Here is a 24,156-nt window from a genome sequence, read left to right as displayed (position 1 = left end):
GCTCAGGGTCTTTTTTGCAGACAGAACATAGGTGCTCTGCAAAGCGATTGCCCAGTCTACGCTTCATTCCCCCAAAGTAGAGGTGACTACATTGTCAGCAGTGAATGCAGTAGTCTGGGTCGAGTGAAATGCCGGTAAAGTGCTGCTTCACCTGGAAGGTGTGTTTGGGTCTTTGAATACTGGGGAGGAAGGAGGTAAATGGGCAGATGTTGTTACAACTTCAGCGGTTGCAGGGCAAGGTGCTGTGAGGCTGTGGGTGGGTGGGTGGGGTGTTGGGATTGAAGGAGTGGACCAGGAAGTCTCGGAGGGAATGGTCCCTGCAAAGGGTGACAAGGGAGGGGAGGGAAATGTGTGTCTGTTGGTGGCATCTCGCTGGAGGTGGCTAATGATCTTCTGGATGTGGATGCTAGTGGGATGGTAGGTGAGGACAAGGGGGACCCAATCACTGTTGTGGGAGGGAAAAGAGGGGGTGAGGGTGGGGGTGTGGGAGATGGTTTGGACCCAGCTGAGGAACCCTTCAATTATAATGCTGGGGAATCCTCAGTTGAGGTTCCCTTGTCAAAGTTGGCATCATTGGAACAGATGTGACAGAGACCCAGGAACTGGGAGAATTGAATAGAGTCTTTATAGAAAGCAGGGTGTGAGGATGTATAGTCAAGATAACAGTGGGAGTTGGTGGGTTTGTAGTGGATATTGGTGACCAGTCTATCACTCAAAATGGAAACAGAGATGTCAAGGAAGGGAAGGGGGGAGTCACAAATGGACCAGGTGAAGGTAAGAGTAGGGTGGAAATCAGAAGTGAAATAGATAAACTTTTCCAATTCCAGACGAGAGTTTTAGTATGGAAGGGCAAATTGTGTCGGCACAGGCTTGGAGAGCCAGAGGGCCTGTTCCTGTACTGTGTTGTTCTTTGAAAGGGCTGGGAGCAATGGCCTAGTGGTATTATTGCTGGACTGCTAATCCTGAGACCCAGATAATGTTCTGGGGACCTGGGTTTGAAACCCACCACGGCAGATGGTGGAATTTGAATTCAATAAATATCCAGAGTTAAAAATCTAATGATGACTGTGAATCCATTGTCGATTGTCAGAAAAACCCATCTGGCTCACTAATGTCCTTTAGGGAAGGAAACTGCCATCCTTACCTGGTCTGGCCTACATGTGACTCCAGACCCACAGCAATGTGGCTGACTCTTAACTGCCCTCGGGTCAATTAAAGATGGGCAATAAATGCTGCCTAACCAGCAACACCCTCATCCCGTGAATCAATAAAGAAAAAAATAGCAGCACACCAATGAAATCATCGATATACCAGAGAAAGAGATGTGGGTGGGGGCCAGAATAGGACTGGAACAAGGAATGTTCCATGTACCCCACAAAGAGACAGGTATAACTGGGGCCCATGCAGGTACCCATGGTCACCCCCTGACCTGAAGAAAACAAGAGGAGTTAAAAGAGAAGTTGTTGAGGGTGAGGATGAGCTCGGCCAAGTGGAGGAGGATGGTGGTAGGTGGGGACAGTTCAGGTCTTTGCTCTAGTAATAAGTGGAGAGCCTTAAGACCCTCCTAGTGTGGAATAGGTAAAGAGGAAGCGGCCAGAACCCGCAAACTGGAAATTCTGAAACTGATGAAAAGTGCAAGATGAATAGTGGATGTGAGTGGGAAGGGACTGGACAAAGGGAGAGAAAATTGAGTTGAGGGAGGAAGAGATGAGTTCTGTGGGGCAGGAGCAGGCAGAAACAGTGGGTCTGCCTGGGCAGTCATGTTTGTGGATTTTGGGAAGGAGATAGAAGCGAGTTGTGCGTGGTTGGGAGACTATGAGCTTGGACGTGGGGGTGGGGTGGGGGGAGATCACCAGTGACCATTGTGGACATAGTAGCCTCATGTTCTGTGGTGGGTTCATGGTCCAGGGAAAGATAGGAGGAGGTATCTGAGAGTTGGCGCTCAGCCTCTGCAATGTAGAGGTCAGTATGCCAGATAACAACAACACTACCCTTATCAGCAGGCCTGTATTGGGGAAACAAAGCACAGACTGCGTGACTGCTTTGCAGAACACCTACGTTCTCATCACAAAAAAGATGCTGAGCTTCCAGTTGCCTGCCACTTTAACACCCCACCCTGTTCCCTGGCCAACATCTCTGTCTCAGGCTTGGTGCAGTGTTCCAGCGAAGCTCAATCTAAGCTGGAAGAACAACATCTCGTTTTCTGCTTGGGAATCCTGCAGCCCTCTGGACTTAATATTTTAGGGCTTGAGCACCTTTCATCATGCTTTTCCCCCATCCACACACACACTAGGCCTTGTTATCACACCATCTGCTATTACACATTACCCATTGTCAGCTACTAATAGTCCCCATAAACAGCTATTCATTCCCCCAGACTGAGCTTCAACCACTCCTTAATCTGTCCAATTTCTTTTTCTCTCTCTCTTTGGGCTCTATTTCCATCTTCCCCTTTCCCCCACCCCATCTTCGCTATTAAAATCATCTTTTCCCTAGCTACCACTAGTTCTGAAGAAAGGTCACTGGACCTGAAACGGCAACTCTGATTTTTCTCCACAGAAGCTCCCAGACCTGCTGTTTCTCCAGTAAGTTTGGTTTTGTCCCAAACTAATTCTACTGTTCTGCTCTCTGCCCATAGCTCCATCAATCCCTAAACTCCCACATACATGCACATACCCAAAGCCTCCCCCCTCAGAGGTAAATAATGTAGGGGATCTGGATCAGACCGTATACGCAGAGTGACTACATTACGATACTGTAATGACACCTTTTAGAGGGTGAATGTGTGAATGTTTTATGGCTCTGTCCTATGCACTCACCTGTGAAACCACATGCTTCAGCCAATAGGAAGGTACTCCATGACATCAGGAAAAAAAGGGCTGTCTCCAGCAACTGAAAATCTCGGAGTCTGGTGAATTTTGTAACGTGTACAGGTTAAGGGAAATATTCAGGGGAGAGTTATTCAGCACAGAGAGGCCTTTCAGCCTGCACCAATGTACTCACACTAGTCTTAGTTTCCAACACTTGGCCCATAGCCTTATGATATTATGATATTTCAGGTGCTCATCCAAGTACTTTTTATGAGGCTGAGGTTTCCCAATCCAACTACCCTCCCAGGTACAATAAACCTCCTGCCTTTTGCCTTAAAATAATTTCCCCTTCTTATTGACCCTTCAACTAAGGGAAACAGCTTCTTCCTATCCACCCTGTCCATGCCCCTCATGATCTTATACATCTCTGACAGATCCCCCCGCAACCTTCTCTGCACCAAAGAAAACAACCCGAGTTTATCCAGCCTCTCTTCATTAGCTAACCTGCTCCATTCCAGGCAACATCCTGGTGAATCTTCTCTGCATCCCCTCCAGAGTAATCACATCCTTGCTATAGTGTGGGGACCAGAACTACACACAGTACTCTGGCTGTGGCCTGACCAACAGTCTGTACAGCTCCTACATAACCTCCCTGCCCTTATAATCTATAATTCGTTTGATAAAGGCAAGTGTCCTGTGTGCCTTCTTAGCCATCCAATACCCTGACCTGCCACTTTCAGCGATCTGTGGACAAGCATCCCATAATCCCTCTGTGTTTCTGAGCTTCCTGGTATCCAGCCATTTGTTGAGTACACCCTTGTCTTGTTACTTCTTCCAAAGTGCATCAGGGTTGACTCCCATCTGAGCAATCTGTCTATAGCCTCCTGCAACCTAAGACAGTCTTTGCGTCATCCAAAATTTACTGATCATCCCCCAACCACATTCTCATCTACATCAGTTATATAGACCATGAGCAATAAGGAGCCAGGATAGATCCCTATGGTATACCACTACACACACAGCTCCAGTCACACAGCCTTCTACCACCACCCTGTCCCACCTTGCCAAGTTAGCCTGATCCCATGTGCTTTTAATTTCTTTATCAGTCTTCCATGTGGGGCCTTGTCAAAGGGCTTTGCTGAAATCCATATAAATGTCCTACACTCATCTACATAGCTGGTCAACTCCTCAAAAAATTCAAATCAAGTTTGTTAGGCATGACCTCACTCTGACAAAGCCATGCTGACTATCCCCGATCTAACCTGGCCTCTCCAAATAGAGATTAACTTTCTCTTTCACTGTTTTCTCCAATAGTTCCCCAACTGCTGACTTACTGGTCCGTAGTTCCCTGGTCTATCTCTAACACCCTTCTTGTAAAGTGGGACCACATTAGCTGTCCTCCAGTCCTGTGGCACCTCTCCTGGGACCAGAGAGGAATTACAAATTTGGGTCAGAGCCCCTGTAATTTTCTCCCTCATCTCCCATAAGAGGCTGGGATGCAACTCACCCAGACCATGGTGATTTGTTCATTTTTAAACCCATCAAAACCTCCTTAATCCTGTGAGAGTGAAGGAGACACACTCTGTGATAAGGGAGGGAGTGAGACACACTCAAAGATCCCTTGGAAGACTCTGTTCCGTACAATGTACGTACTGCTTGCAGCTTCGTTCATTTCAAGCTCCAGTTAGAACCTTCCGGAAGAAATTTGAGGAAACTGCTCACATCTGATACGTTGTCACTCTGCAGACCCTGGAGTCTGGGCAGCTCACTGAACAAAAATAAAGGAACTTACACTTGATTAGCACTTCTCCTATTCTTAGAATAACCCAAAGCATTTCACAGCCAATGAAGGCTGTTAAGCATTGACACTGTTGTATTTTGGGAAAGTTGTGGCCATTTTGTACACAGCAAGATCCCACAAACAGCAATGTCACAACTTCCAGATAATCTGATCAAACCCATTGACGGAGTGGCACCAGCAAGTACACTTTGACTCATTTTTCATTTAGTCTTTCATGGGATGTGGGTGTTGCTGGCTGGGCCCAGCATGTATTGCCCGTCCCTAGTTGCCCCTTGAGAAGGTGGTAGTGAGCTGCTTTCTTGAACCACTGCAGTCCATGTGCTGTGGGTTGACCCACAATGCCCTTAGGGAGGGAATTCCAGGATTTTGACCCAGTGACAGTGAAGGAACGGTGATATATTTCCAAGTCAGGATGGTGAGTGGCTTGGAGGGGATCTTGCAGGGGGCGGTGTTCCCATGTATCTGCTGCACTTGTCCTTCTCGATGGAAGTGGTTGTGGGTTTGTAAAGAGCTGTCTGAGGATCTCTGGTGAATTTCTGCAGTGAATCTTGTAGATGGTACACACTGCTGCTATTCAGCATCGGTGAAGGAAGGAGTGGATGTGGTGTCAATCAAGCGGGGGCTGCTTTGTCCTGGATGGAGACAAGCTTCTTGAATGTTGTTGAATCTGTGTGCATCCAGGCAAATGGGGAGTATTCCATCACGTTCCTGACTTGTGCCTTGCAGATGGTGGACAGGCTTTGGGGAGTCAGGAGGTGAGTTACTCGCCACAGTATTCATAGCTTCTGGCCTGCTCTTGTAGCCACTGTGTTTATGTGGTGAGTCTAGTTGAGTTTCTGGTCAATAGTAACCCCCAGGATGTTGTTAGTGGGGGATTCAGTGATGGTAACACCATTGAATGTCAAGTGGTGATCGCTAGATTCTCTCCTGTTAGAGATGGTCATTGCCTAGCACTTTAGTGGCACATTTGTACTTGCCTTTAGTCAGCCCAGTCTCAATCTTGAACATGGACTGCTTCAGTATCTGAGGAGTCACAAATGGTGCTGAATATTATGCAAGCATTGGCAAACATCTGACCTTATTATGGAGGGAAGGTCATTGAGGAACTCCTGCAGAGATGTCCTGGAGTTGAGATGACTGACCTTCAACAACCACGACCATCTTCCTATGTGCCAGGTATGACTCCAACCTGCAGAGAGTTTTCCCCCAATTGCCACTGATTCCAGTCTTGCTAGGGCTCTCTGATGCCATTTTTGGTCAAATGCAGCCTTGATCTCGAGGGCTGTCACTCTCACTTGATGTCTGGAATCCAGCTCTTTCGTCCATTTGGTCCAATGTTGTGATGAAGTTTTGATGATAGGACAAAATCCTGGTACTTCCTCCCTAATAGCACTGTCTAAGCTCCTACACTCGAAGGTCTGCAGCAATTCAACGCAATTAAGGATGGCAATAACGAATACACAAAATGCAAACCCAGTCTAGCAGCTATGTCTTTTAGGACCCGACCAGTTTGATCAGTAGTACTTGTGCCGAGCCACTCTTGATAATGGACGCTGAAATTCCCCACCTGGAGTACATTCTCTGTCCTTGCCACTCTCAGTGCTTCCTCCAAGTGCTGCTCAACATGGAGGAGTATCAATCTATCAGTTGAGGGAGGATAGTACATCGTATCCAGCAGGAGATTTCCTTGCCAACGTTTAATCTGCTACCATGAAACTTTATGGGGTCAGGAGTCAATGTTGAGGACTCCCAGGACAACACCCTCCTGACTGTTTCCCACTGTTCCGCCACCTCTGCTGGGTCTGTCCTGCCGGTGAGACAGGGCATATCCAGGGATGGTGATGGTGGTGTCTGGGACATTGTCTGTAAGATACGATTCTGTAAGTATGACTATGTGAAGCTTTGCTTGACAGATCTGTGAGACAGCTCTCCCAGTTTTGGCACTAGTCCCTAGCTGTTAGTGAGGAACAAAAACAAAGGTGCTGGAAATGCTCAGCAGGTCTGACAGCATCTGTGGAGGAGAAAACAGAGCCAACGTTTCGGGTCCAGTGACCCTTCCTCAGAACTGATGGTGGCTGGGAAAACATCAGTTTATATGCAGAAAATAGGGAGGTGGGTGGGGTACGGAGTAAACAATAGGATAGAGCCCAAAGAGAGAGAAAGACAGTTGGACAGACAAAGGAGTTGCTAACGATCAGGCTGGGAGGGTGAATAGTTGTTAATGGGGACTGTTAGTGACTAACAACAGGGGGTGTGTAGTGGCAGGCTATGTGGTAACAAGGCCTGGCGTGTGGGGTGGGGGGCTGGGACATGGGACAGTTTAGGCCCTAAAATTATTGAACTCAATATTGAGTCCGGAGGGCTGTAGGGTCCCCAAGTGGAAAATGAGGTGTTGTTCCTCCAGCTTGCGTTGGGCTTTACTGGAACACTGTAGCAAGCCGGAGACAGAGATGTTGGCCAGAGAGCAGGGTGGTGCATTGAAGTGGCAGGCAACAGGTAGTTCAGGGTCTTTTTTGCGAGCAGAACGTAGATGTTCTGCGAAGCAGTCGCCAAGTCTACGCTTCGTTTCCCCAATGTAGAGGAGACCACATTGTGAACAGCGAATGCAGTAGACTACATTCTTGGAAGTGCAGGTGAAGTGTTGCTTCACCTGGAAGGTATGTTTGGACTGGAAGAGAAGGGGTACGTGGATCATTCCTTGTTCCAGTCCTATTCCGGCCCCCACTCACAACTCTTTCTCCGATACATGTATGATATCATCGGTGCTGCTTCCCTCTCTCGTCTAGAATTGGAAAACTTCATCAATTTCGCCTCCGATTTCCACCCTGCCCTCACTTTCACCTGGTCTATCTCTGACTCCTCCCTTATCTTCCTCGACATTTCTGTTTCCATTTCTGGGGATAGACTGGCCACTAATATCCATTACAAACCCACCGACTCCCACAGCTACCTGGACTATACATCCTCACACCCCACTTCCTGTAAAGACTCCATCCCATTTTCTCAGTTCCTCCATCTCCGTTGCATATGTTCAGATGAGGCCAACTTTGACAAGGGAGCCTCCGAAATGTCCACATTCTTCCTCAACCGAGGATTCCCCAGCTCCGTTGTTGACAGGGCCCTCAATCAGGTCCGACCCATCTCCCGCACTTCCGCCCTCACCCCTTCTCTTCCCTCCTGCAACAGCAATAGGGTTCCCCTGATCCTCACCTACCATCCCATCAGCATCCACATCCAGAAGATCATCAGACGCCATTTCCGCCACCTCCAGAAAGATGCCACCACCAGACACATATTCCCCTCCCCTCCCTTGTCCGCCTTCCACAGGGACCGTTCCCTCCGGGACACCCTGGTCCACACTTCCTTCACCCCCAACACCTCCCCACAGCCCTATGGCACCTTCCCCTGTAACTGGCGAAGGTGCAACACCTGCCCATTTACCTCCTCCCTCCCCACCATCCAAGGGCCCAAACATACCTTCCAGGTGAAGCAACACTTCACCTGCACTTCCAAGAATCTAGTCTACTGCATTCGCTGCTCACAGTGTGGTCTCCTCTACATTGGGGAAACGAAGCGTAGACTTGGCAACCACTTCGCAGAACATCTACGTTCTGCTCGCAAAAAAGACCCTGAACTGCCTGTTGCCTGCCACTTCAATGCACCACACTGCTCTCTGGCCAACATCTCTGTCTCCAGCTTGCTACAGTGTTCCAGTGAAGTCCAACGCAAGCTGGAGGAACAACACCTCATTTTCCACTTGGGGACCCTACAGCCCTCCGGACTCAATATTGAGTTCAATAATTTTAGGGCCTAAACTGTCCCATGTCCCAGACCCCACCCCACACACCAGGCCTTGTTACCACATAGCCTGCCATTACACACCTCCTGCTGTTAGTCACTAACAGTCCCCATTAACAACTACTCACCCTCCCAGCCTGATTGTTAGCAACTCCTTTGTCTGTCCAATGTCTTTCTCTCTCTTTGGGCTCTATCCTATCATTTACTCCCTACCCCACCCACCTCCCTATTTTCTGCATATAAACTGACGTTTTCCCAGCCACCATCAGTTCTGAGGAAGGGTCACTGGACCCAAAATGTTAACTCTGTTTTCTCCTCCACAGATGCTGTCAGACCTGCTGAGCTTTTCCAGCAACTTTGTTTTTTGTTCCTGATTTACAGCATCCGCAGTTCTTTTAGTTTTTATTCTGTTAGTGAGGAGTTTGGGATCCAAGTAGTCTTTGCCTGAGTAACAGTAGAATCTGTAATCAAGGCCATTGTTTGGAGAGGGAGACGCCACATGGAGAATTGAAGCTGAAGGATATCAGGGCAGTAACCATGCCAGTGGCTGATCCCAGAGCAAATGATCCACTGAATATTCCAAGAAATAATCCAAATGACTTGAACATGGCAGCCACATCAAAGTTGTGAGCATTAACTCCTTCAGGCTGATAGGCCACAATCGATCTAATGGAACAGAGATTCCTATTAGACAATGTATACCAAACCCAACATCAAGCAACACTCAGTCCATGCACAGCACAGACCTCAAACAGTACACCTTCAAGAAAATCTACTTCCACCCTTAAACTTGCGCTCCCTCGGCACTGACACCCCCGCAACGGCACGTGCTCCCTCAGCGCTGACCCGGCACTCCCTCAGCGCTGACCCTCCAACGCCGGCACTCCCTCTGCGCTGACCCTCCGATGGCACACGCTCCCTCAGCGCTGACCCTCTAATAGTGTGGCATCAATGTCCAGAGTGGCCATTTGGCCCATCGAGTTGATGTTAATAGTTGAACAATTGCAGAATCACAGAAGTGATTTGGCACAGATGGAGGCCATTCAGCCATTGATGTCTGGCACTGACTTTCCAACAAGCACCATGACTTAGTGACATTTTCCTGCCTTTTCCACATACCCTCACTCATTGTTTCTGTTTAAATAATCTAATACCTCTTTGAAATGCCTCCATTGGACCCTGCTTCCACCACATTTCCAGACAGTGCATTCCAGGCTCTAACTACTCACTGGCTGAAAAAGGTTTCTTTCACACATGACAATTACTACCTTTCCAGATCACTTTAAATCTGTGCCCTCTCAGTCTTGATCCTTTAATGAGCAGAAACAATTTCTCCCCATCTGCTCTATCCAGGCCACGCCTGATTTCTAAAACTTCTCTCAGATCTAGTTTGGTTTGAGATAAAGGCCTCTGACCAGCTGCTGGTTTGAACCTCTCAGTTACCCATTCAGAAACAAGTCTCTCAGGATGGCAGAGAGAATTGCAAATATAGGACACACCAGGACATCTGACCTTTGCAAATCACGTCATCCATTATTGGCATTTTCAGGGATTGTCTTGGAAATTACCTTGGAAAGGCAGGGTTAGGGAGAGATAAAGACAGCAATAAACATGAACCTATACCCTGGTTTGAGGTAAAGTTTTGGTGACTGAGATTTGCAGAGCACAGATGATGAGAAAAGATTATCCCATGAGAAACAACTCTTGTTTAATACAGAGAGTTTGTATTAACCACACTCAGGTACCTTACTGAACCTCATGGCACAATCAATTATTCCATACACTGGCTCATAACCTCCAGAACTCTCAGCACCATGTGATGTGTTGAACTTGAATGTTGTATTGGAATATTTTGATTGTTTTTTAGATAAATTCAAATTCCAGGAACCCAGTATTCCCAGAGTAAAGCTCAATACTCAGTACTGAACCAAACATTCACATTTTCAGAGAAATATTCTGGACCCAACCTGATGGTCACCTTATCCTATCATTAGGGTCAAGTAGATGGAAAAAGGGGGGCAAATCAATCCCCAGAATTCAAATTAGGTGTGAACTGCAGAGCAGCAAATCACAACTCAATCTTCACAGGGCACTTAGGGATCTTTGGTGTCTTTATAGAGGATCTTCATCTGAAGAGGTAGACACAAGCCCATCAATACTCTGGTTAATAACCAGAGGTCCAGCACCCAGGAACACTGTGCTCTCTTATCTGGAGACAAACTGCTTTTATTTTGGGTTGAATTGATCTCCCAGGTATGGAATAATACACCAAACAAAAATGCAGAAACAATAACATGCACTTGAGAGTCAGAAAGGGAAACCTGAGTAGCAACTGCATTTTACAAACTCCCAGAATTGGAGATTTTGTCTCTACATGTTTGAGAAGTCAAGCTGTATGTAATGGTTAGGCAGTTGTGTGCACAAATATTACACATATATTCAGATGATTGTACAATGAATGTAAGTTGTGTCTTGTGCATGTAAATACTACGTATTAGGGTTTGCATATATTACATATACAAACAGGTACAAAATATTCAAAGATGCAAGTGCATATAATGCTGCAAATGTTACACTTCTATATGTAAATGTTACACCAGTAGATATTATATATTCATGCAATTCACGTGTGATTATGTATTCATATATGTAAATATTACAATCAGGAGTGTGCAAACACTGCATATTCATGTATGCTCGTATCTTTTCATTGATGCAATTGCTACCAGGAGTTTAGACAAGTAGAGTTTACTCCACATCCAGTGGTCTCTGCACACGTGTTTATAGTTTACTCCAACCCTGTGGTGTTAGACAGTCGAGTTCCAATGGAGTCAGGTGCTGTATTTTTCCCATAACAATTAAGAATTCTGTAAACAGATTATGATTATTGTATTTAAATATGTTAAGAGTGAAAGTAATTTGATGAAAGACAGGGATTCATTTCAAACTGAATGTTACTAGTTTTGCCAAGTTATGAGGCAGAGGATAACTAAAAAGGCTCAATGTTGCTGATGTCCTTTATTGAACTCCTGGCCTGTTACATACACCAACCAAACCAGGAGCAAAGGCCATGTCACACTGAGCAGCCAACCCATTTCTAAGTTAACTCCTGCTCAAAACCAGATGGAAAAACATGAGAAAAGCACCAGGTGGAGACCATTCAGTCCTGCCTCACCATTCAATACTATCACAGCTAAACTTAGTCTTCAACTTCCCTTTCCCGCCCACTCCCTGTTTCCCTCGATTCCCAAAGACCAATCACCTGTCTGTCCCAGCCTGAAATATATTCAACAATGAAGCAGCCACAGCCTCCAGGGGAGATAGCTCCTAATAGCCATAAGACCGAGTGAAGGCATTGCTCCTTATCTCGGTCCGAACTGGTCGGCCCCCTTGTCCTGAGATATTTCCTGCTGACCCAAAGCTGTAGATTCTAACAGGTGGGGCATTGAACTGAATATGTTTTTGGATGGTATGAGACAGAAGCTTGGGAAGATGGGATTTTCACTAATATCTGGTCGAGGCTCATTCTGTTCACTGTGACAAGTGCTATTGTGAGATCCATAGAAGTGAGCCACAATGTTTGCTGCTCCCTGCACCTCTCAAAGCTGGGGTTATACCATGGCTCATGTTGACCAGCCTGTTCTGAATCCACATTGTACCTCTGGGTATATTCTGTTGGCTATTTTCTGGGACCTTGTTACAGTGAATCTGGTGAGGGACATGCCAGTGTGGCTGAGGACTGAGATGCCTTGGTAATTCTGGGTGTCTCCTCTGTCACCTTGTTCTTGTGTCGTGGTTTGTAGCACACATTTCCTGTGGGACAGAACCTTCTCTCCAGCAAAGGAGAAAGTAGTCATTGAGATGTGGTCCCAAGTCAGGCTTCCATACTTGAGAAGTTCACCTGGAAGCCCAGGTTTTCCCAGTTGTGAGGGGATATCATCGAATATGTTCTGAAGGAGTGCCTGAGACCCAATACAATGGGGGAAAGGGATGGGGATAGTATTTTCTAATCTGTTCAGGGATGGTCCTGTTTCTGATTTCTCAAACATTTCTGCAGCTTCAGAGATTATTGCTGCGTCATCAGCATCATCTGGTGAATTCCCAGGTAGAAGGGGCAGCCCAAGAGTCCATTTTCTTTCATCTTGCTAACACGTTGAAGACAGAGCCATGTTTGGCAAGAAACTCAATCAGATCCAACTCATGTTAATGTGCTTTTTCCATAAGGCAGACGTTCCACATTATCATACAGAGTGTGGGAGAAGACATTTTTGTCTTCAGCACTGACATATCACTTTGGTGAATAAGTACAAATAATGGTGATAAAACTTCCATCCAATGGTAGACAAAAGTTATATGGTGATGAATCGGGACTAGCATCTCAATGACTGGCATCAACCTGTTGACAGAAACACTGTTCATATTCATCATGCTCAGGTCATGCCATCAACTTTCTGACAGGGCAATAATGTCATCATCACAAGGCCTGTAGCTTATAGTTGATCGTCCATTGACTGTGAGTCCTCATTCATTCCAGGATACACTGTCCTCATGTTCCAGCTTCCAAACTGCACAATCTTCACATTTTGCTTCTTGGGTACTGACTTGCCAACTGCTGTCAGGACAGGATTCCATAACTACTCCCACCCATCTTAAAGTTCAGCTCTCTGCAAAACTCACAAACATCTTTAACACTGAAACAGATAACAACTGAGCTGCTCATTCTCAGTCACATTCTACCCAATTCAAACATTTCCCACATTGACAGCTATTGTAGGTTGCTGTAGAAAATGGTGTTTATTGTGAAAGAAAGATCTGATTATTGGGATGCCTTTGAAGATGTTTGCCTGTAGCCCCTTTTATTTGATACTCAGCTAGATCACACTGGGATTTCCCAAATGCCCTATTCCACCCTGGAAGGTGACTGACAGGAATATCAAACATCAGGGATTTATTATCAGGTGTTAATGCAGATATTGATGTGACTGAAGCACCATGTGGTGGCTCTAACCTTCCAATTCGTGCAGCAAGTTTCAAATCCATTCCAGAGATGAGGGGAAGTTCACTCTGCATGCTGCACATTGTCAACATGAAATACGTTTATGAGCTTTAGCCCAGTGCCAGGCTGTGACATTGACAGCACAAAGCTTAAAGGATTGACAATGTGGGGCCGGAAACTGCTGACTCACAGCTCCTGCCCTGGGGGTGAGAGAGACTGGGTGTTGGTGTATTGGACAGGAAGCTTCAGTCCTTATCTAACCTGCTGTGTGATGCTGGTATTCCTGGCATTCCACTGCCTAGCTAAAAACTGACTGAATGGCTGAGTTACTGTGACAATAACTGCAGAATAAAATTTTTTTTTAAACATAGCATAAGGGAAATGAAAAATCCAAATCTTTCTTTGTTTCTTAGTGCTGGGCACCAATGAGATTAATCAACAGTCATTTTTATGTGACCAACAGAGAAAGGTTCTCTTATTCTATAGTCAGCTGCAGGAAATACTTACGAAGACAGGACAATGGCAACAGCATCATTGAGAACACTTTCCCCAAACAGCAGCGCGTATAGATCCACATCAGCCTGCAGCTCGTTGAATATTGCGAGCACAGTCACTGCAAAAGGGCAGATCTCATTAATAAAACCCTCCTGGTAGTACCATCCACTGCTACTCCCCTCTAACAGTCCAATTCACTGGAAACTCAGCAGCTACTAGTAGACATGGGGGTGGGGGAGGAAAGGAGAGACAGCGGGGGAGAGGGAGAGGTAGGGGGTGGAGGGATTGGCAGAGAGAAGGGGATATAGAGAGAGGAAGGGGAAAGAGAGGGAGGTGTGAGGAGGAGGGCTGGAGAGAGAAGAAAGAGAGGTGAGATAGAAGATAGAGCAGGGGACAGGGAGAGAAATGGGAGGAGAGAAGGAGGGCAGGGAGAGAGATTGAGTGGGGGAAGAAAAAGAGGGGGATAAAGTGGGGAGAGCGAAAGGGAGAGGGACACAGAAGCAACACCAGACAGTCTTCCTGTGGCAGGGGTTGGGGGTTGGACTGGGTATTTAGAAACTGAACACAATCCCACTCAGAAAAGGCCACTCTGCCCATTATACCTGGTCAGCTCTTGAAATGATCTATTCAATCAGTTTCCATTCAGTGCTCTTTCCTGGTAGACTTGAAAATATTTCCAGAAGCTCATTTTCCTTTGAAAAGCTCCTACTGAATGTGCTTTCACTGTGCTCCACAATACAATTTGCTGGTAAAGCAAACTCTCCCCATTTTCTTTTACATGTTACCTTCAGGTGATATCACACTGGTTACCAAAACTCCTGCAACAGCTTCTCCTTCCTCACTTTATCAAGTTCCATCATGTTTCTTGTCCTCTTTGAATCATAGAGTCATTAAATCCCTAGCGCAGGATCAGGCCATTTGGCCCAACAAATCCACACCGACTCACCGAAGAGCGTCCCACTCACACTCACCCCCCCTAGCCTATACCTGTAACCCTGCATTTCCCATGGCTGATCCACCTAACCTACAAATCCCTGAACACTATGGGACAATTTAGCATGGCAAATCCACCCTAACCTGTACATCTTTGGACTGTGGGAAGAAACCGGAGCACCCGGAGGAAACCCACACAGACACGGTGAGAATGTGCAAACTCTGCACACACAGTTGCCCAAGGCTGGAATTGAACCGGGGTCCCTGGTGCTGTGAGGCAGCAGTGCTAATCACTGAGCCACCAAGTCACCCCTTCTTAACCTCCTCTGGCTCAAGGAGAACATTCCCAGTTTCTCCACATTGACTTGAATGTCAAATGTGGAACCATCTGCTAAATCTCAGACTTAGATGGTTACAGCATATAGAGGAGGCCATTTGGCCCATCATGTCTGTGTTGTTAACAAAGATCTGATTACACTAACCCCATTTCCAGCTTTTGGTCCATAGTCCTGGAGGCTATGGGAATGCATGGGAATATCTAAATATTGCTTACATGTTACAAGAGTTTCTGATTCAACCACCCTTTCAGGCAGTGAGTTCCAGGCTCCCACCAGCTTCTGGGTGAAAACATTTCTCCTCAACTCTGCTGTTAGCTTTCTATGTTTTATTGTAAATCTATGGCCCAGTTAGTGTGACGATGCTGTCACTTGAAGAGGTTTTTTTTGTCCTGGTTTTGTTTTGAAGAGAGGTTGTGAGGCAGAGATACTGAGCTGTCCCTAAGAAAACAAACAATTTGGGAGGCCTTGTGGTTTTTTTTTAAATGTTGGAACAATGGAAGCAGCCTGGGGGTGGCCAGCTCTCTCAGACCAGGCTTTGTGAGTTTTTAAAAAAGTTTTTAGGTTTCGTTTTAAGCAGAGGCTCTTGGGGTCTCAAAAGAGTTGGAAGCTTCAGTGAATGACTCCTGGCTGGTGTTTTTTCCTCCTCTTGATGTTTTTTCCTCCTGGATTGGAGAACTGCATGTGAGAATCTGTCTGAATCTGCCTTTTTGCCAAGGGGTATGTTTATGGGATGTAACTATATTGGAACAGTTAATTAGTAATAGGTACTGTATCGATTATTCAGTTAAGTTTTCCAATAGTTGCGTCATTCCAAATTCCTCTTTCTTTTGTTTGTATTTTAATTATAGCATTTAAATAAATTGTGTTTTGCTTAACATCAAGTAGTTTGTCCATTCACATTGCACTTGGAACACGGCACTTCACATCTACCTTTAAAATAAGAAAAAGTTAGGATTTAGGTGACCTTGTTAAAATATTTTGAGGGGGTTTGATCTGGTCCATAACGTTAGTCACTCCTGAACTAGTGGAAAAAGTATCTTCCTTTTCAACGTCTCTACGTTCCTCATAACTGTATATATCTCTATCAGGTCCCCTCTCAATCTCCACTGCTCCAAGGAAAATAATCCCAGTCTATTTCATCCTTCCTCATGTTTCAGACCCTCCAGCCCTGGCAACATGCTGGTGAATCTCCTCTACACCCTCACAAGTGTAATCCTCACCCTTCCTAGAACATGATGACCAGAGCTGCACACAGTACAGTACTCCAGTTGGGGTATAACAAGTGTTTTATACATTTCCAGCAGAGTCTCCTTGCTCTTATATTCTTTGCCTAATCTAATACAGATAAGTAACCTATGTGGCTCCTTAAACACTTTATCTACTTACCCTGCTACCTTCATGATTTGTGGATATAGAACATAGAACAGTACAGCACCGTACAGGCCCTTCAGCCCACGATGTTGTGCCAAACTTTTACCCTAAACCTAAGGTCTATCTAACCTCCACCCCTACCTTAAACGATCATCCATATACCTATCTAATAGCTGCTTAAATGCCCCGAATGAGGCCGACTCCACTACCCTCTCTGGCAATGCATTCCACGCCCCTACTACTCTCTGACGTCTCCCCGATATCTACTTCCTTTCACTTTAAAACTATGTCCCCTCGTAAAAGCTACCTCCACCCGAGGAAAAAGTCTCTGGCTGTCTACTCTATCTATACCTCTGATCATTTTGTACACCTCTATCAAGTCACCTCTCATCCTTCGTCGTTCTAAAGAGAAAAGCCCGAGCTCCCTCAACCTTTCCTCGTAAGACCTTCCCTCCATTCCAGGCAATATACTGGTAAATCTCCTCTGCGCCTTTTCCAATGCTTCCACATCTTTCCTGTAATGAGGTGACCAGAACTGGACACAATACTCCAGATGTGGCCGAACCAGGCTTTTGTATAGCTGGAGCATAACTTCACGGCTCTTGAAGACAATCCCTCTATTAATGAAAGCGAACACACCATACGCCTTCTTAACAACTCTATCCATCTGGGTGGCAGCTTTCAGGGAACTGTGGACATGAACCCCAAGATCCCTCTGCTCCTCCACACTGCCAAGAATCTTTCCGTTAACCCCGTATTCTGCTTTCAAGTTTGTCCTTCCAAAATGAATCACCTCACACTTTTCAGGGTTAAACTCCGTCTGCCACTTCTCAGCCCAGCTCTGCATTCTATCAATGTCCCTTTGTAACCTAGAACAGCCCTCCGCACTGTCCACAACGTGACCCACCTTCGTATCATCCGCGAACTTGCTAATCCACCCTTCCACTCCTTCATCCAAATCATTTACAAACATCACAAATAGAAGAGGACCCAGAACAGGTCCTTGTGGTACAACATTCGTAACTGAGCACCACGTTGAATATTTTCCGTCCACTACCACCGTTTGTCTTCTAAGGGTCAGCCAATTCTGAATCCAATCTGCCACATTTCCCCCTATCCCATGCCTCCTTACCTTCTACATGAGCCTACCATGGGTAATCTTATCAAACGCCTTACTTAAATCCATGTATACCACATCCACTGCTCCACCTTCATCCACGTGTTTGGTCACCTCTTCAAAGAATTCAATAAGGTTTGTGAGGCATGATCTACCCCTCACAATGCTGACTATCACGAATCAAACTGTGCCTTTTCAAGTGATCATAAATCCTATCTCTCAGAGCTCTTTCCAATAATTTGCCCACCACTGACGTAAGACTAACTGGCCTGTAATTTCCGGGGTTATCCCTGTTCCCTTTTTTGAACAAGGCAATGACATTTGCCTCTTTCCAATCTTCCGGCACTATACCCGTGGACAGTGAGGACGAAAAGATCATCGCCAAAGGCCCTGCGATCTCGTCCCTCGCTTCCCATAGAATCCTTGGATAAATCCTATCAGGCCTGGGGGACTTATCTATCTTCAACTTCCTCAGAATTCCTAGCACATCTTCTTTACTAACAGCAACCTCCTCTAGCCTACCTGCCTGTTACACACTGTCCTCCTCTACAACTAGGTCCCTCTCAGTTGTGAATACTGAAGAAAAGTATTCATTAAGGACCTCTCCTATCTCTTTAGGCTCTGTGCACAAAGTCCCTTTACAATCTTTGATCGGCACCCTTTCTCTGGTTATTCTTTTGTTCTGCACATACGTGTAAAACGCCTTGGAGTTTTCCTTGATCCTATCCGCCAAGGTTTTCTCATGCCCCCTTATAGCTCTCCTAAGCCCTTTCTTCAGCTCCTTCCTGGCTAACTTGTATCCCTCTACAGCCTTTTCCATTCCTCTTTTCCTAAACCTTACATAAGCCTCCTTCTTCCTCTTAACCAGTCGTTCGACCTCTCTCGAGAACCATGGCTCCCTCACTCGACCGCATCTTCTCTGCCTGCTAGGGACAAACATATCGAGCACATGCAGTATGCATTCCTTAAACAATCTCCACATTTCTGTGGTGCTCTTCCCTGACAGCATCTGTTCCCAATTTATGTTACCCAGTTCTGGCCTAACTGAATTGTAATTACCCTTCCCCCAATTATAAACTTTACCCTGCTGTATGTACCTATCCTTAGCCATGACTATCGTGAAAGAAACAGAGTTATGATCGCTACCGCCAAAATGCTCTCCTACCAACAGGTGCAATACTTGGCCCGGTTCATTGCCAAGCACCAAATCCAAAGTGGCCTCTCCACGTGTTGGTTTACCTACATACTGTGTCAGGAATCCTTCCTGAACGCACTGGACAAAATCTGCTCCATCTAAACTATTACAACTAAAATGTTTCCAATCAATATTTGGGAAGTTGAAGTCACCCATGACTACAACCCTGTGACTTCTGCACCTTTCCAGTATCTGCCTCCTAATCCGCTCCTCCACTTCTCTGCAACTGTAAAAAACCCCTAACAAAGTGACTGCTCCTTTCTTGTTCCTGACCTCAAGCCAAACTGACTCTGTCGACATATCATTCTTGAACTGCCTTTCAGTCACTGCTATACTCGCCCTGACTAGCAATGCCACTCCCCCACCTCTTTTTCCACCCTCCCTATTTCTTTTAAAGCATCTAAATCCTGGAACTTCCAACAACCATTCCTCTCCCCGAGTTACCCAAGTTTCTGTAATGGCCACAACATCGTAGTTCCAAGTACCGACCCATGCTCTAAGTTCATCCGCTTTATTTCTGATACTTCTAGTATTGAAGTATACACACATCAAACCATCTTGGTGTCCGCAATTACGCTCCATCGACCGTATTTCTTTATTAACAACCTCACTCTCTGTTGTGTCTGTTGGAAGGCTGAATACCTTATCCTCTGAATTACAAATCCGGTTCCCCACCCACTGCCAAACTAGTTTAAACCATCCCGTTCAGCTCTAGCAAACCTCCCTCCCAGGATATTTGTGCCCTTCCGGTTCAGGTGCAACCCGTCCTTACTGTACAGGTCCCACCTTCCCCAGAATGTGCTCCAATTATCCACATAATGGAAGCCCTCCCTCCTACACCAGCCCTGTAGCCATGTGTTTAGCTGCACTCTCTCCCTATTTCTTACCTCGTTATCACGTGGCACTGGTAGTAATCCAGAGATAACTACCCTGTTTGTCCTGGACTTCAGCTTCCAACCTAACTCCCTGTACTTGTTTTTCACATTCTCAGTCCTTTTTCTACCTATGTCATTGGTACTGATGTGTACCATGACTGCTGGTTGCTCACCCTCCCCCTTAAGGATCTTGAAGACACGATCCGAGACATCACGGACCCTGGCACCCGGGAGGCAACATAACATCCTTTCATCTCGTTCGGGTCCACAGAACCGCCTGTCTGTGCCTCTTACTATCGAATCCCCCACTACAATTGCTCTCCTATTCTCCCCCCTTCCCTTCTTTGCCACAGGGTCAGGCTCAGCGCCAGAGACCTGTCCATTAGCCTTCCCCTGGTAGGTCGTCCCCCCCAACAGTATCTAAAATGGTATACTTATTATTGAGGGGAATGGCCACAGGGGATCCCTGCACTGTTTGCCTATTTCCTTTCCCCTTCCTGACAGTCACCCAGCTACCTTTTTCCTGTACCTTGGGTGTGACCACCTCCCTGTAAATCCTCTGTATCACCCCTTCAGCCTCCCGAATGATCCGGAGTTCATCCAGCTCCAGCTCCAGTTCCTTAATGCGGTTTTTGAGGAGCTGGAGTTGGGTGCACTTCTCACAGATGAAGTCAGAGGGGACACCAGCAGTGACCCTTACCTCCCACATCCTGCAAGAGGAGCATGCAACTGCCCTAGCTTCCATTCCCTCTACTCTAGATTTCCAGAAGAAGAATAAAAAAAAATACCCACCCAAGGTCGCTCTGACTTCACAGGGTCCTGCCATTTCATCCCTTGCCTTGTTTTCCTGCCCAAGTACATTACTTCATACTTCCCGGGTTTAATTCTATTTGCTAATGCTCTGTCCACCTGACCAGTCCCTTCATATTCTCCCACAGTTAATGACGATGCTCCTCACGAATTAACATCCTACCAATTTTCCTGTGTTAGTCACACTGTGATGGTGAAAAGTTAAACTTCAATAACTGTTCATGGATGGAAAGAATCAGCAATAAGTCTGTCTGGAGTAAACTGTTCAGGGAGAAAGTCTAATTGTTATACGGGGATTGTAAGCAACTTGCCATACCTGGAAAAAGCAGTCAAAGCAACATAAACACAACTGTTTAACAACTGCTTGATAATTGCTGCCTCATGCTATAAGGCCAAATGATTGCCCTGCAGAAGAACTTAAGGAGTTAATCACAGGCAAGTTATGTCTTCAAACAGACAGACAATAGCCAATGTAATAAGGAACAGATAAGCTACAGACTTGGTGGCTTCAGGAGTGTCATCAATAATGTCACACCATAAACCTGAAGGAGGGAAAGTTGTACAAGAATTAAACTCCAGGATTCTTCAGTAGCAGAACTTGGAGGAACCACACTGCACAAGGATCGAACCCTGGACAAATCAGAGATAAATGCTGACGGTTGGAATTCCACCATTGAGTAATAGTCAAGGTGATTTGTGAGGCTTAGCTTGCTTACTTGAGGGGTCTTATTTCAGTTGCTACATGCAATTAAGTTTAAATCATTGTTTCAGTACTTGATAATCTGTGAGGTTTCTTACTAAGCAGCCGAATTAAAGGTAGCTTGTGGTAATTTACACACAATAACACCTCCTACATGCAAGTCCAAATCATTCACTTACACCAGAACTGAGTCCTGTGAAACTCCATTGGAAACAGACTTCCAATCACAGAAACAGAGAACAGACAGAATAAAGAATAATACAGCACAGGAACAGGCCCTTCGGCCCTACAAGCCTGTACCGACACATTTTGCACTTCCATACTAAAACTGTCTTCACTTACGGGATCCGTATCCCTCTATTCCCTTCCTATTCATGTATTCGTCCAGGTATTTCTTGAATGCCGCTATTGTGTCTGCTTCCACCACTTCCTCTGGCAGCACGTTGCAGACACTCATCACCCTTTGTGTGAAAAACTTGCCTCATACATCTCTTTTAAACTTCTCTCCTCACAGCTTGAACCTGTGTCCCCGAGTAATTGACCCCTCACCCCAGGTCAGTGCTCAACCTCCTGCATTCCAGTGAAAACAAACCCAGTCTGTCCAACCTTTCTTCATAGCTAAAATCCCCCGTACCAGGCAACATCCTGTTACACCCTATTGGGCAACATGGTGGCTCAGTGGTTAGCACTGCTGCGTCACAGCGCCAGGGACCTAGGTTCAATTCCACCCTCGGGTGACTGTCTGTGTGGAGTCTGCACATTCTCCCCGCGTCTGTGTGGGTTTCCTCCGGGTGTTTCGGTTTCCTCCCACAGTCCAAAGATGTGCAGGCTAGGTGAATTGGCCATGCTAAATTCTTAGATTCTTAGAATCCCTACAGTGTGGAAACAGGCCCTTTGGCCCAACAAGTCCACACCGACCATTGGAGCATCCCACCTGGACCCATCCCCCTATATCCCACCTAATCTACACATCCCTGAACACTATGGGCAATTTAGCATGGCCAATCCACCTAACCTGCACATCTTTGGACTGTGGGAGGAAACCCATGGGAGAATGTGCAAACTCCACACAGACAGTCACCCGAGGTTGGAATCGAACCCAGGTCCCTGGGGCTGTGAGGCAGCAGTGCTAACCACTGAGCCACCGTGCCGCCCCTAAACAATAATACCACAAGGCCATTGCCTGCCCATTAAATTGCCCGTAATGTTCAGAGATGTGTGGGTTATAGGGAGATGGGTCTGGGTGGGATGCCCTGAGGGCTGGTGTGGACATGTTGGGCTGAAGGCCTGTTTCCACACTATTGGGATTTTCTACGCTCTATCCAAAGCATCATTCTGGTAGTGTGGTGACCAGAACTGTCCAAGTGTGACCTAACTAAAGTTCTACAAAGCTGCAGCATAACTTGTTTATCCTTAACATCACCCTCTGCCTCCTGATTCTCAGCCAATTTTGGATCCAACATGCCCCTTTGCCTTGGATCCTATGGGATCTCACCCTCTTGACCAGATTGCTATAAGGAATAATAGCAAAAGCCTTGTGAAAGTCCACGTAAACCACATCAAATCCATTCCCTTCATCCTGTTTACCTCCTCAAAAATGCAATCAAGTTTATCAAAAATGACCTTCCCTTAACAAATTCATGCTGACTATCCCTGAATAACCTGTGTAGATGTATTCTGACACTGAGAATTATTTCTAATTACTTCCCCACTGAGTGATTTGTAATTTACTGACCTATCCTTTCTTAATAATGGGATAATGTTTGCAGTCTTCCAGCCCTTCACCTGTGGCCAGGGAGGATTTGAAAATTACTGCCAAAGGCCCCCAATGTCTCTTGCTTTGCCGCTCTCAACTGTTGGGACATACCTCATCCAAGGCCTGTGGATTTATCACTTTCTAATCTGCTAAACCACTGGTACCTCCTCTGTTTATGTTAATTTCTTCTAATCTCCTCCACACCCTCTCCTTGACATTCTTGGACAGGATACTTCAGTTGAGAATGAACCAACGTTTTATGAAGGTTTACCACAACACCATTCCTTTTGCTTTCTAATTCTCTATTCATGAAGTCCAGGTTCCCCCCGTATTTCTTCTGAAATTGAAGAAATTCAGCAGATATGGTAGTATCTGAAGTAACCACTCTTGACGAGTTTTTCCAACATTCTCTGTCTTTTTTCCCGATCTCAAGCATTTGCAGTATTTAGTTTTATTTTTTCTGAAATTACCTGTGATTTTGTGAAGCTGTGATCATATAAACACATTGGCTACAAGAGCAGGTTAAAGGCTAGGAACACTGTGGCGAGTAACTCACCTCCTGACTCTCCAAAGCCTGTCCACCACAAGTCAGGAGTGTGATGGAACACTCCCCACTTGCTTGGATCGGGGCAGCTCCAACAACACATAAGAAGCTTGACACCATCCAGGACAAAGCAGCCCGCTTCACTCCCTCCACTACCGAGTAGCAGCACTGTGTACCATCTACAAGAAGCACTGCAGAAATTCACCAAGGCAGCATGACCACTTCTATCCAGAAGGACAGGGGTAGTAGATACGTGGGAACACCACCACCTACAAATTCCCTTCCAAGCCACTCACCATCCTGACTTGGAAATATGTTGCTGATCCTTCAGTGTCGTTGAGTCAAAATCTTGGAATTCCTTCCCTAAGGGCATTGTAGGTCAACCTACAGCACATGGACTGCAGTGGTTCAAGAAGGCAGCTCACCCCTACCTTCTCAAGGGGGCAACTAGGGACGGGCAACAAACACTGACCCAGCCAGCAACACCCACTTTCCACGAGTGAATAAGAAGGAAGAGATTATTGTAAAACTGTAAAAAGTTCACTAATGCTCCACAGAGTGAAACTTATATCCTGCCTGCTCTACACATGACCCCACTCCAACACTTGTCCCTGGGA

At 46.0% G+C, this 24,156-nt stretch overlaps 1 protein-coding gene across 1 annotated transcript in view; it reads right to left on the bottom strand.

Moving 5' to 3' along the window:
• slc9a6a (solute carrier family 9 member A6a) overlaps nt 1-19,436 on the bottom strand; it is a 40,880-nt gene extending 21,444 nt beyond the window's left edge. Inside the window, exons 1-4 of the mRNA XM_048605247.1 lie at nt 19,409-19,436; nt 13,913-14,018; nt 8,934-9,075; nt 2,820-2,925 (exon numbers count right to left, since the gene is read on the bottom strand). Coding sequence (XP_048461204.1) covers nt 2,820-2,925; nt 8,934-9,075; nt 13,913-14,018; nt 19,409-19,436 — 382 coding nt within the window. The remainder of the gene's footprint in view (nt 1-2,819; nt 2,926-8,933; nt 9,076-13,912; nt 14,019-19,408) is intronic.
• Nucleotides 19,437-24,156: the final 4,720 nt, after the last annotated feature.

Source organism: Rhincodon typus, chromosome 14 (assembly GCF_021869965.1).
Source record: "Rhincodon typus isolate 14 chromosome 14, sRhiTyp1.1, whole genome shotgun sequence".
NCBI classification, from domain to species: domain Eukaryota; kingdom Metazoa; phylum Chordata; class Chondrichthyes; order Orectolobiformes; family Rhincodontidae; genus Rhincodon; species Rhincodon typus.
Note: the sequence above shows the minus strand (reverse complement) of the source record. Positions and strands in the feature narration are given on the sequence as shown.